We start from the raw sequence: 14,125 nt of genomic DNA, 5'->3' as shown, positions 1-14,125 counted from the left end.
GAGAGGGTGAAGAGAAAGGTCAAAACTCATACATTTAAAATTATTCTTAAGAAATAAATGATAACGATCGTTTTACATAATGATCAAGGATTGTTTTTTATTATTAATTTCAATATCATTACAGAAAATGTTATAGTACAGAGTTCTTCAATGACCTCTCATTGCTTTGATAATGTCTTACATAAGAGTGCTGGTCGCATTTCTGTACAATATTACTCTTTTTCTGTACATTGTTTTAAACAGTTGTTAAAAAGGCAGTCCGCACTTAAATAAGCTGGTTCTCCCTTCTGAAAGATGAAAGTAATGAAAGAGAAAGTTTTCTCCTGTCTCCCCAGCCTCTGGGTGGGTGGGTGGGTGAGCTGGTGGGGTAATAGATGGGGGCAAGTGGGGTAGTAGATGGGGTCAGGGCAAATAGGCAGGTGAGGTGGTAGGAAGCTGGAGGATAGGTCAACTGTTGTGACCGGATAACCCCACTACCTTGCCCATGCCTGCACATTTGGCACCGCGCACATAAACACGACTCACAGGATAAACAACAAGCGAAGCTGGCTATAAAGCCCTTATGGAGATTAAATGAGGGAGATATGAGGCATAGAAGCACTAGAGGGAAAGTATGTCACCTAATTGCACCATAAGGATGATACAGCCCTCCTCTCCAGCCAGAGCAATGTTCTGACATCATATCCTGCCGGGAGAGGAAATGGGCATCTCCAGAGGAGCTCTACTGCTACAGCTAACAGGAAAGGGAGGGGCTAGCACTGAACACACAAAGCAAATGGGAGGAAAGAGAACACAGTTGATAATATAATATAATATAATGATAATATCAATAACCATAATAATTAAATATAATAATCATGATAATTATAACAAGGATATAATACAGAATAAATCTCTTATATTTCATATATTCTTCACTTCAAAAGCTCATATTTTTTCTGTCTTGTAAATACAATGATCTTTTTTTTTTCTTCTTCACATTGAGATTGATAAATGTACTCCTATAGTATTCTTTGTGATTTGAGAAGTCAATATCCCAGTTCAGTACAAACTAGCTGTGCCATTGCATATTAATGGGATAGTTTGATGATATGTGAACATGCAGCGCTGCTCCGTCCAGGAAGTGACATCATAGCCGGCCAATCACCATGACGTCCACCACCTCCCCCTTGTGCAGCTCAACGTACTGCTCCGTCTTCGGGGGCAGCATCAGCAGGCCGTTGGCGCTGCGCATGCTCATCAGGCGGCTACTCATCTGGTTACCTGGGGACGGGGATGGAGCATTGTCACGTATGTGTGTACATATTTATGTGAATTGTGTGTGTATAAAGTGTGTGTGTGATGTACGTGTGTGTAGTGTGTGTGTCCTACCTGTACTCTGTGCCCAGGGTAGGGGCTCCTGGTGATGCCAGGTGAGAATGCAGCGGTGGTACTCTGGACGAGGATCCAGCTTCACGTCACAAGACAACTGCATGACAGACACAACACGGCACACCCTGATGACATCACTACACCCTGATGACATCATTACATTTCCACAGCTAGCGAACAAGCCGGGTGCAGCATCTCCTGTCCTTCATTACAGTTTCTCCCCTCATGTCGCTTATAAACTACAGCAATGTCCTAATGGACTTACTGTCCACACTCAAACTGTCAAATGAGTCAAACGTCTACACCTCGTTGAAGATTTGAGATGTCATTATTACACTGTGGTATTTTGTTTTTGTTCACCATACATTAATCAACTCGCAGCTTACAGCTCAGTGGGTTAGTTCTCACCCTGGCCTTGATGATAGTTGGCCGAGGATCCAGGATACCCTGCATCTTCCTCAGGGCAGGAATCACAAACAAGTTACAGGTGACCACTGCTGACACAGGGTTACCTGAGAGAGAAAGAGAGAGAGAGAGAGAGAGACAGAGAGAGAGGGACAGAGAGATAGAGGCAGAGAGAGAAAGATATTGAGATATATAGAGGGAGAAAAGGATAGGGAGACAAAGAGAAAGAGAGACAGACAGAGAAAGGGAGAGGTGGGAAGACAATGTTTCCACACACATTTTTCCGACACAAATTGTGCAAGGTTTGGTAGAGGTTAGTTAAAGTTTGTTTTTAGTTGAATTGAAGTAGTCATAGGTTTGATTAAGGTCTGACTGAAGTTGGGTTTAGGGTGGGTTGAGTTGATGGTTGGGTTGAGGTTGGTCTTAGGTTGAGGTTGGAGGTTTAATTGAGGTCTGTCTGAGGTTGGACTAAGGTTGGGTGGAGGTTTGTCTGAGGTTGGGCTAAGGTTGGGTGGAGGTTTGTCTGAGGGTGGAGGATGCTGTACAACCAGGGGCACCTACTTCCGCGCGGTGGCGGTGGGATGGGTTGTCTGCTGGCCTCGGTGTCGCTCAGATGCACCGCCTCCACCAGGGCGGCGCCTGTGTCTCTGAAGGTGAAATTACCTTGGAGGAACAAACACACTAGTCACCTCAGCCTGGTCTCAGCCAGGACAGAAGACCAGCTAGTAGGGCCTTAGACTGGAGCTCCACAAAGAGTCTCTACAGTGCAGCTCCACACTGAGGCTCTACCGTGCAACACCACAGCAAGGCTAAACAGTGGGCTCTCCAGTGCAGCTCCACAGCAAGGCTCAACAGTGGGCTCTCCAGTGCAGCTCCACAGCAAGGCTCAACAGTGGGCTCTACAGTGCAGCTCCACAATGGGGCTCTCAGACACGACAGGCACATGGGGGGGGGGGGCCTTGGTGACAGGGTGGCCTCCACACACAAGGGCTCTGGACTGTGGCTTCAATACAGGGGTAGAACTGGGCAGGGGAGGGCCTGATATGGGCTTGGGCCATGGGTAGGACAACGGTCTATAAAGACCCTGGATAGGAGGAAGGTATATAAAGAGCATGGGGGGCTGGAAGACAGGAAGGAGGCCTTGGGGGGGAGGAAGGCCTGCAGGCTGGAGACGGTGGCTGAGATTGAGGGAGGGGTTGTAGGTTAGTGAAGGTTAAGGTAAAGGATGAGGTAGGGTTGAGGACAGGAAATGGGTAAGAGTCTAGACATCCAGAATACCTACCTGGCAAAGCGAAAATGAGTTTCCGTGCACCGTCGATGTCAACAGTGGCAAATGTGGTAGGGAGGCTGGTAAGAGATAGGAGACAGTCAGAACATGCATGTCCTCTGCTAACAGCCCTGACTTGTTCCCCTGTCTCCCCTACATGTCTCACCCTGGCTTCATGAAGACCCGTCCAAAGTGGATGTGGGCATGGAGGTCGATGTCCAGCACCTGCTTCAGGTAGTCCTGCAACACATACACACACACACACAAACACACATATATACACACAGTTTCTCGAACAAAGTACCCATGCCCACACACATCCGCCCCTGCACACCACTCCACCCCCACGCAGCATTGGGGTCCTCACCTTCTCCCCCATGGACACGCCCCCTGAGGTGATGATGACATCAGCGCGACTGATGCCCTCGTTCAGTGCGTTGAGAAGATCGTCTGGGCTGTGGAGGAGGCAGGGATAGATCTGTTACACATACAGTTCCTCACAAGACATCCAGTCTACAACAGACTCCTGCTAGTCCAACAAAATAGGGATTTCTTGGACGTTGTTGTCTAAATCGTGTAGTACTCAAGATGGATCCTGCACAGGGAGTCATCCTGATGACCTCATCCCGAACACAAAGTCATCCCACAGAGCTTCTATTGTAGTACTCAGAGCATCTTGGGGAGGGTTAGTGAGGTGTTCATGGTTACGGAGTAATTCTGGGGTGTTTACTTGTCTCCTACGATGCCCAGGTTGATGGTAGGGTAGCCATGTTCCTGGATGGTCGCCAGCAGAGTGGATCTGTTGCTGTCTCGGATCTTTCCAGGGTGGAGGTCATCTTCTGGGTTCAACAGCTACACAGGCCCACACAAACACACAGGGTTATCCGTTCCGTACAGACACACACACCAAATGTGTGTGTCTGTGTGTGTTTGTGGTGTCCCGCTCACCTCGTTGCCAGTTGACATGACAGCCACCACAGGGAATTTCTGTACCTCCACCTCGGTGACCCCCACGGTGGCCAACAGACCGATCTCTGAAGGCCCCATGTGAGTTCCCTTAGACAGCACGCACTCCCCCCGCTTGATGTCATGACCGATGGGCCTGTAGAGGGTAGCAGAGAGGCATTCAGAACACAAGTGAGACAAGCAATTTCACAGACACTTAAGATCTTTAGTTAGTAAGTCTTGTGTTTGTATGTACTGTCTTAGTGGGATTTGAGCCTATAACCCAACAGTGTGCCATGCCTTGCTGAGCGTGATAGAAACCTCCAACACAGGGCCTTTGAGATACATGTATGATAGCATCGAGAAAGGGAGGAGCGTTAGGTCACATTTACCTGATGTCTTGGCCAGGGCGCGCCTGCACCAGAATCCTCACCTCCAGCTCCTCTGTGCCCTAAAACAAGCACACCCAAACCCCCTGTCAGAGAAAACAGAGGGACACTGGCAGAAAGAACGTCAGGAGAGACCGACAGAGAGAGAGAGAGGGATACAGAGCGAGAAGGCCATCCCCAGACAGAGGAGGAACAGATGGAGGAGTGACTGGAGGGAGGGGAGAAGGGGGACAGGGGGGAGACTCACATCCTCGGACTCCCTGAGCAGTTCCGTGTCCTCCACCTGGACCACAGCGTCCGCCCCGCAGGGGATAGGAGCCCCGGTGGTGACCCTCATCACCTGGCCTGGCATCACCGTGTGGCTGGGCTGCTGGCCTGCCTGGGACTCCCCCATGATGAAGCGGTCTCCCGGGCCGTCCGCAGCTGGAACACACACACACACCATCACCTTGATAAACTCTTTTAAACTGCACTGTGACTGTCCGAAGTGGCTGTTGATGTGAACGTCTGTCTGTCTGTCTGTGTGACTGTGTATCTGTGTCTCACCTCGGACAGCGTAGCCGTCCTTCACAGAAGCGGGGAAGGGAGGTAGGTTGTCTTTGGCGTAAACATCCTGAGCCAGAACCCGCCCCATCCCATCTGGACAGGAAACAGGAAACAGCAAGAGGCTTCATTCAGTATGTAAAGACACCCGAGAATGGCATCTGCATGCTGGCGGTGTGTGCTGTGTGTGTGTATGTACGACTGTGTGCGTGTGTGTGTGAGTGTGTCTGTATGTTGATGATGAGCCATGCCACAGCAGCCCAAGGTGATGATGAGTGGCTGCTGGAATGAGCAGCCAACACTGATACATACACACACATGATACTACACTGACACACACACACACACACAATACTATACTGACACACACACACATGATACTACACTGGAACAAAGACACACACACACACTAAGACTGTCTTACAGACAGTCCTAACCAATGACGGAAGCTAATGAAACCAAATACTGGGCTGCTAACGTCTTGTCTGGTTCAAACCCTCCATGTACTCCCGGGATGGCCTAGGGTCAGGGGTCAGGGCTCTCTCTTATTCTCTGATCCACATGCATGTAAAGTGTCCCATGCAGCAGTAGCAGCAGCAGCCATCACTATGGTCTGGTCCACTTGTGTGACAACGCCCCCTCTGGCCTGGAGGTGACATGACCGTGCTGTGACCCCCCGGGGTTCAGCCGTGCAGGTGGAGGGGGGGGCGAGCACTGACCTGGGTGCTGCCAGGGGCCCAAGCCAGTTGCCAGGCCGGTTGCTAGACCCGTAGCCATGGTAATGGTGGCACCAGCCCTCCTGTGAGTCTGTGTTGCTGTGACGGGGAGGGGAGGAGTCTGTCTCCAGGCCACACCCCTCGGAGCCCAGACAGACTTACGAGGGGGAGGGGCAACTTCTGCAGCTCCTAAATCTGCAGCTAGCAAGTGGAGGGTCAGGGTTCAGGGATAGGGTATACACACATTAGGGGTCGAGGGCTACTGCATCTTAACCATCATCATCACCAGTGTCATCATCATCGTGATATCATCCTCTTCAAACCAAGGAGACAGACGGTAACCATGGAGCCAGGGATGCTGATAGGTGATGACTGGAGACATGATGGAAGTACAGGCATGACACGCTTGTATGTGTGTGTGAGTGTGTGTGTGTGTGTGTGTGTATGAGAGTGAAATACATTACCTCTCTGGTTTGATGATGGTTGGTTTGTGTGGAGTGTTAATGTGTGCGAGTGCAGTCCAGAGTGTGTGAGTGTGTGCGCACACAGCTGTGTAATACCTCTGTAGTTGATGATCTCGGTGCCCAGTACAGGGGTCATCTCCAGCACAGTGATAAAGGCCTTATCCATGGAGGTGAGGGGGAACGGAGACATGCGGTGACGCCTCGCCACCTTGCTGATGTCCACCGCGCTGTGGCCTGATGTCACACACACACACACACAAAACCATTACAGACACATAAACCCACACACAAACACATCCCCACAAATGTCACACACACACACACACCTATTACTCACACCAGTGTCTCACAGTTACTTACTGGCTCTAAGAATGTTCTCCTTGCTGCCACAACGTGACTGAACCTAGAGAGAGAAAAGAATTGAGGGAGAGGGAAAGAGAGAGATGGATGAAAGGAGATCATCGCTATGACTACAACAACCATCCAGCTAGAGACCTTGGAGGATCCTGACCACCCTTCCATCCCTGTCCCAACCGCAGACAGGAGAGAGGGAGTGAGGAGGAGAGAGAGAGAGAGAGACAGAAAGTCAGTCAGGAAGTTGAGATAGAAATTTGCCTAAAGCAGAGAAAAAGAAGTGCGCACAAACACACGCAGGCCACGCCCCTGCACACGTGCACGCACACACACACGCACACAAAAGGCCCAGTAACAGAGAAGCTTCACCCCAAGACCCAACTGACAGCTCTAAAGACGCCTATAGTTGTCTCCATTAGTACGCTTTCATTATTCCTTCCGTCTTTGCTCAGCTCAACAGACCCCACTACACCCTCCCTGTCAGCACACACAGTGCTGCCATCAGGAACCACACAGCCACAACTACACACACACACACACACTCTCTCAAACACACACACAGGTGTGTAAGTCTGGCAGAGTTATCCTGGTAAATGAAAAGGGTGGAGGGGTGGAGGGAGGGAGGGAGGGAGGGAGGGAGGGAGGTAGGGAGGGAGGGAGGGAGGGAGGGAGGGAGGGAGGGAGGGAGGGAGGGAGGGAGGGAGGGAGGGAGGGAGGGAGGGAGGGAGGGAGGGAGGGAGGGAGGGAGGGAGGGAGGGAGGGAGGGAGGGAGGGAGGGACAACGGGAGAAGTAGATGGGAAGAGGGGCGTAGAAGTAGAGGAGGGATGGATGGATGGAGGGATGGATGGAGGGATGGATGGAGAAGCCAGTGAGAGATGTAACTAAGAAGGACGGGATGCATGGAGAAAGGACGGTGGGAGGTGTGGAGCAAACAGAGAGGAGGGGACGGAGAGGGAGGAATGGAGAAGGGAGGGAGGTTTACCTGGTCCAGGGTAGAGTACCTGGCCTTGAGCCTGATGACCTCATCAAGGTGAGCCCTGAACTCTCTCCTGGAGGCCTGGAGAAAGCCACAGGATAGTAACTCACCTGACACACACACATGCACACACACATACACACACACATACACACACTTGCTCGCACGCACGCACACACACACTACCATTGCTGTCAGTTGAACATGAGGGATGAAGAGACAGGAAGCCACAGAGATGAAGCCTTTACCAGTTGACCCCGCAGCATCACTTTTTGTTATCACACTGAGCCATTCTACAATGGTTTCTAGAATGCTATGACACTGACCATTCTAGAATGCTGCATATCTGTGCGTGAGTGGTGGGGCTGAGCTCATGGCTCGAGACAGTTGCAACAGATTAACCTGGATTCCTTCACTTCACTTCTCTTCCTCCTCTCCCTATCTCCCTGTTTCTATCATACCTGCTTCATGATAAGAATGTGGAGGAGGTCCAATCAGAAGCTGTTTAAACTCAGTGACCAGGAAATGAACTGCAAGATGTTAAAGCAAGAGAGATGAGAAAGCAAATAAAAACATCAGCAGAACTCAGCACAGGCTCCCCATGACTAAACAGGTGGGAGGGAGGGATCAACTCTGAGGGGGTGAGGAGAGGAGAGAGGAGGAAAGGGGTACAGGGTTAAGACAGGAGGAGCTGCCAAAGTGGCAAGAGAGGAGGAGAAGCGGGATGGGAAAGGAGAAGTGAAGGAGGGAGGGAGGGAGGGAGGGAGGGAGGGAGGGAGGGAGGGAGGGAGGGAGGGAGGGAGGGAGGGAGGGAGGGAGGGAGGGAGGGAGGGAGGGAGGGAGGGAGGGAGGGGAACAGGTGAGGGTGACGATGGGGTGTGAGGTGGTTGCCATGGATACAGAGCATGCTGGAGTACCTGTGAATTACTATAAGTGGATGAGCAGGAAGAGGGGAGCCGCGCCTGGGGGGGCGAGGGAGAGAGAGAGAGAACAGGGTTAACACACACACACACACACGCCCGCACGCGCACACACACCCGCACACACACAAATGCATACACGCACGCACGGAAAAAGAAACACACACACCAACACCTAAACATGCACACATTCACACCCACACAGAGGTTATGAAATGTAGGCTTTTCATGTACTTGGAATCCCTTAAATATAAGTAAACTACTTTGAACTTGTGTCTGTCAGCACTTCCCTGACCAGCACTTCCCTGTTCACACTGAACACAAGAGTCTTTATGTAACCACCTCAGCATTGCAGCTAGCTAGCATCCAAGCTAGGAGAGCAATCTTAACACCGCTAGCTAACTCAACCAGCGTCCTCTACAACACCTAGCATCTTGGCTAATAGCAAAAGCATCATGTACCATTGCGAAGATAGACAAGTACCTTAACTAAGATGCTAACAAGCCAACAAAGCCTCCTGCCCTACAAAAGACATCTAGCAAACACTACAACACACACAAAAAAACTGTCAAATATGCACACACACACACAATCTAATTCCCCCAAATACCTGGAAGGCTGAGAGGCTCTCGCTTACCATTGTGCTGTCTTCTGACTGAGAGTAGGACTCCCACACACACACACATACACAAGCAAAGGTGCGCGCGCACAAACACACAGACACATTTACACACAGAGCGTAGAGGGCGCAGTGAGCCAGAGGAAAGAGAAGCATGTAGGATGGAGTAAAAAAAATACAAAAAATAAAGAGTAGTCGGAAAGCGAAAGAGAGAGAAGCGGTGAGAGAGAGACAAAAGAGAAAGATAGAGATGGAAGAAAAGGATGAAGAACTGCCTGCCTGCAGACAGGTACCTTGTCCAAGCCTGGAGAGAGGATGAAGATTGTGAGCTGAGATGAGAGGTGGTAGGGGGGTCCTGGGGTAAGAGGGGCCTGGGCATAGTGGGGGAGTTTGTAAGGAGGGGTGTATGGGAGAGTATTTCCTTTGGGGGGGGGCAGTATGGGGGTGAGTAGGGTAGGAGGGGGCATTACCTTGGGGGTGGGGCAGGGTGGAGGACAGGAGGAGGGTGGGAGAGGGGTATTACGTTGGGGTGGGGAGGGGGGTATTACCTTGGGGGTGGGGCAGGGTGGGGGTGAGGAGGAGGGTAGGAGGGGGGTATTACCTTGGGGGTGGGGCAGGGTGGGGGAGAGGAGGAGGGTATTACCTTGGGGGTGGGGCAGGGTGGGGGAGAGGAGGAGGGAAGGAGGGGGGTATTACCTTGGGGATGGGGCAGGGTGAGGGAGAGGAGGAGGGTAGGAGGGGGGTATTACCTTGGGGGTGGGGCAGGAGGCAGTGGAGAGACGGGAGGTGGCCTGGGCACGTGGAGACTCTGAGGGGGTGGTGCTGAGGGACGCAGTGTCCCGAGCCTGGACACCCCGCGAGATGATGGCGTCAGGGATCTAACACACACACACACACAGGTGACAAGGGAGACAGTGGGGAAAAAAAGGGAGGGAGTGGTTAGTTCTAAAAACACACACTATGCTCACATGAAAATGTGTAAATAAGTTAATATAAATCTACCTGTCCATCAGCACATCTCTTTAATTCTTACACACTACTAGATGAAAGTTGGAAGAGACCAATAACAGGAGGAGGGGTGGTCTGTGAGGATCAATGAAAGGGGGAAGGCAGTGTGAGGAAAGTGGGGTGGGCAGGCCTTACCGGGGGGTCGCCACAGGAACAGGTGAAATGTGTCGGGACAGGTGTGTGGCCAGGCAGGTAGTGCCCACCTTTCGCCATGACAACAGCGTGGTTGGGGGGTGGCGTCCCCCTCTGATGATGAATATGACACAGGTCAACAGGATGGAGCACAAACAAACACACTCACACATGCATGTGCATAGGCACATCACACACACAACCCCGCCCCCCCCCCCCCCCTCCACACAAACAAACAGGTAAACACGGACATCAGGATGTACAGGGAGCGCTACAGACGCAGACATTAAAACCCCAAAAGGGGGACATTACAGGATAAAAGGGAGGGAACTGCAATGCATGAGAACAGACCAGCTGTTCATTTCATGGACACACACACACACACACGCACAAGCGGTGGTCGGTGGGTCCTGTCCCGGGGTTACCTTGGCAGCGATGGCGGCCGCGGTGATGTGGGAGGAGCCAAGGTGGTTGGAGGTCAGACTGTTGCTCTTCCTCTCCTCCTCCTCCTCTTCCTCACACTGCACCCCGCAGTCCTTGGTGTGGCGCGGGGGGGAGTGGCGGAGCGGAGGGGACAGTGGGGGAGGGGGGGAGGGGAGGTCTTGCAGAGCGTCGTGGACACCCTTCACCTTCACGATCGCATCACGCAGCAGGTCGATGGCGTGGGGGAGGGCCGGCAGGATGAACTGGAAACACTCCTTCACACACACACACACACACACACACAGCATTATGCAGGCATGTTTTTGGGGGATGCTATGAGAGGTGAGGTTCCACACACACACACACACACACACACACAGAGGTGGTCTTACCTGAGAGCCCTTCTTGCTGCCTGGCAAGTTAATGATGAGAGTTTTCCCCCTGATCCCACACACCGGCCTGCAGAGACACACAGAGTGAGAGCTCGGACAACACGGAAGAAATAGCGATAGCAGCCGTGTGTGTCTGTGTGGCAGTGGGTGTGTGAGTGAGCGCGTTTGTTTGACCTGGACAGCATGCCGAGAGGCGTGACGTTGAGAGAGCCCATGAGCATGGCCAGAGCCATCCCTGGAGCCTCGCGCTCTATCACCTCCCTGGTGGCCTGTCGGGCAGCACAGTGCACCATATCAAACACACACATACCTGCACTCATGCGCCACAGAATCAGAATCGTGTTTTAATCGATAAGTAAGTGGTCACAAACAATGAATTTACTTTGGTAGGCAGGTGCATGCAGCGAACATTTAAACATAATGAACAAAATAAAAATGTAGAAAATGTACAACAAAATAAAATACTAGGGCTATACAATATAATATAAAATATGATAAATAAAATAGGGACACTCCACTCTACATACAAACACACAACTGACACACACAACTGACACACACAACTGACACACACAACTGACACACACACCTCGGGTGTGACATCTCGAGGAGCAAAGCCGGTGCCCCCAGTGGTCAGGACCAGGTTTAGCTCCATCTCATCACACCAGTCCAAAAGTGTCTCCTAGACAACACACCACATACACACAGTTACACACACACACAAACACACACTAATAACATCCCAGAACACTAACACCTTGTGTGAAAGTAGCACACGTGACAGAGATATACGGGGTAGTCTGTGAGATATTTTGCCATGGGGCCTCACAATCCTAGGTTAATTGTAAGTAAATGTTAGATTGTATTTCAAGGTCAAAGAGGTAGACAGAGTGCATGACAGAGAGAAACAGACAGAGAGAGACAGACAGAGTCAGACAGACTCACCTTAATCTCATCTATTTCATCAGGAACTATTTTATAGGCTGATATGACGCCTCCCAGCCTTTAGAAAAAAAAAGATAGAAATGAAAGAGGTTTAATTTTAGCTTCAGAGAAAATAAAAGAGGGAGGGAGGGAGGAAGAGAGAGAGAGAGAGAGAGAGAGAGAGCGAGAGAGAGAGAGAGAGAGAGAGAATGCATGTGAGTTTGTCTGTTTTAGTATTTGTGTGAGGAGAGAGGTTCTTGTCAAGCACTGCATTCCAGCTGTGCAGATCTAGGAAATCTCTCCTCCCCCACTTCCTTTTCCCTCATGCCTTCCTCCCCCCCCTCCCCCCCCCACCTCAGCTGTCTTCCTCTCCATGTAAGTGTAAAGAATATGAGAGTGTATGGATGAGCATGTAGAAGCTTTGAATGTGTGTGTGTGTATGTGTGTGTGTGTGTGTGTGTGTGTGTCAGGGCACTCACAGTGACGGGTCATGGACCAGGTCTTTCAAGTTGACTCCACTACGGTCCTCTGCAAGATTCCTAAAACAGCTGTCACTCACTAGAGGGATAGAGAGAAAGGGGGGTTGGGAAGGGGGGAGTGAGGGGGTGGAGGGGGCGAGAAAGTGAGTAAACCACGTGACTTCAGAATGGCGGGCCATCAGGCAAGCACCGCTGGATAAGCAGACGAGTTTCTCAAATACAAGGAACACTACAGGCAATCTGTCAGGTATAGGCCTAGAACGCATGTTTCAGTTAATCCTGGCCATTTACTATCATATTTCTGTAAAATACATTGTCTAAATCAAACAACGGTTCAGTTTGTTTCAGCACCCCAAAACCAGCGGACAGCGTCCACCCGGGACGAGGGGGCGGGGTAGGACGGCTGTATGTGATAGGCTCCTCACGATTGTGGGGCAGCTACGCTAGCTGACTGTAAATAATCATGCATCATTTAAAATACATTTTTGTTCTTTTTTTTTTTAATCTTTTTTTTTATCTCGTTGGCCAGAGCAACAACCTTGTAGCTTACGAGCTAAGCCTCAGTATTGTCTTCTCGGCAAAACGAGCTTGCCAGGGCCTTACAGAATCGAACAAGATGTGTGCAGCCTGCTAATCTTCGGATGATTCAAGAAGCTAGCATGCCAGGATCTCTAACCAGCTAGCTTCCAAGCTGGCTAGCTTATTCTCAAGTCATGCACGATCGGTCACCTTTCCCATTAATCCTAAACAATTTCCTCAAAATGGAATTATGTTTTGCAGCTAACATCTGGATATAACTCCAAAGATTGACGGATTTGCTCAAAGCTTGCTTGAGTAAGATTCGACCTGCAAAACAGTACCGACTCTTCTAGTTGCAAAAATTATTTATGTTAGCTATGTTTGATCCATCTCTATCAGCAGCCCTCATACATTTTCATACAAGCCCGTGACCCTGGCAGAATCCGGCTCGTGCCTGCTAGCTCGCGTGCATTACATGAATAATTCATATCACAGAACTGTTTCGCTACTACGGTGTGAAATGACTATCAAATGATAACATTTAACACAAATCCATAATTGCTTGTAGATGGCACAAATGAATCCAAGCCATAGCTTCAGAAAAATTGCCAGTTATCGTTAGCTTGCTAGCTACGTGACAATCGTCTGCAAATCCGTGGCTTGTTGTGGAGAGTAGCGGACGCTTGACAGGCGAGACTAGAAGCCGAGAGATCCAGCGGTGTTGGCCGCTGGCTCACTAGCGAAACACGGAGGAAGACAGCTCAAGAAATCAAATAAATATAGCGGAAAACGACACGTGACAGCAAAACTATAAGATTAAAAACTATTTGCAATTACCAGTTAAAATTCCGACTCGAATTTGGTGATCGTGGTTGGTTAAAATCATCCCGTCTGACGCCATGATCCCCTGCGCTCTGGCCCACACTGGCAAAGACGAGAACAGAACGCATCAAACTCTGAGTGTGAAGGGGAGGAGGGAAGAAGCGAACAAGCCCTGAAAAGACGAATTCAGACTTAAGTCCTGTAGCAAAACTAATGAGGTTATAGCCTATGCTTCCGACATGTGATGTCAGTCGTCCAGCTAAAAATAAGAGATGCCGTTTATGAAAAATGTGTTAACATATGTTGAAATCCATGACTGCCACACATTTAGCAGATTTGACAGCCTATCACATGACCATACGGTTGTCACCTGACCCTTCAGGGACTCTGCCGAGGGGCACCCCATCGCACGACGGACCGATCAGACACACTGCTGATAAAGCAAGCAGGTAGGTA

The 14,125-nt window shown here is 50.4% G+C and overlaps 1 protein-coding gene across 4 annotated transcripts; it reads right to left on the bottom strand.

Annotated features, from left to right (window-relative positions):
• Positions 1-70: 70 nt before the first annotated feature.
• On the bottom strand, positions 71-14,023 carry gphna (gephyrin a). 4 transcript variants are annotated; one of them, XM_084678983.1, is made up of 24 exons: positions 13,685-14,023; positions 12,329-12,407; positions 11,871-11,928; positions 11,515-11,607; positions 11,100-11,194; positions 10,926-10,992; positions 10,536-10,808; positions 10,114-10,224; positions 9,720-9,848; positions 7,438-7,512; positions 6,461-6,503; positions 6,197-6,334; positions 4,924-5,016; positions 4,625-4,800; positions 4,381-4,439; positions 3,992-4,145; positions 3,774-3,895; positions 3,411-3,498; positions 3,210-3,283; positions 3,059-3,123; positions 2,338-2,439; positions 1,780-1,883; positions 1,372-1,468; positions 71-1,263 (listed from the first exon to the last, which is right to left on the bottom strand). In XM_084678983.1, the coding sequence occupies exons 1-24, from the start codon at positions 13,746-13,748 to the stop codon at positions 1,130-1,132; spliced, it is 2,493 nt and encodes an 830-aa protein (XP_084535109.1). In that variant the 5' UTR covers positions 13,749-14,023; the 3' UTR covers positions 71-1,129. The 4 variants fall into 4 exon arrangements, with proteins under 4 accessions (XP_084535109.1, XP_084535113.1, XP_084535114.1 ...); XM_084678987.1 differs by lacking the exon at positions 7,438-7,512 and having other exon boundaries at positions 13,685-14,022; XM_084678988.1 differs by lacking the exon at positions 2,338-2,439 and having other exon boundaries at positions 13,685-14,021.
• Between the last annotated feature and the right edge of the window lie 102 nt (positions 14,024-14,125).

The sequence above is a fragment of the Hypomesus nipponensis genome, chromosome 3 (assembly GCF_054491055.1).
Source record: "Hypomesus nipponensis isolate SF chromosome 3, ASM5449105v1, whole genome shotgun sequence".
Taxonomy (NCBI): domain Eukaryota; kingdom Metazoa; phylum Chordata; class Actinopteri; order Osmeriformes; family Osmeridae; genus Hypomesus; species Hypomesus nipponensis.
The sequence above is the reverse complement of the archived record's forward strand: the minus strand, read 5'-3'. Positions and strand labels throughout refer to the sequence as shown.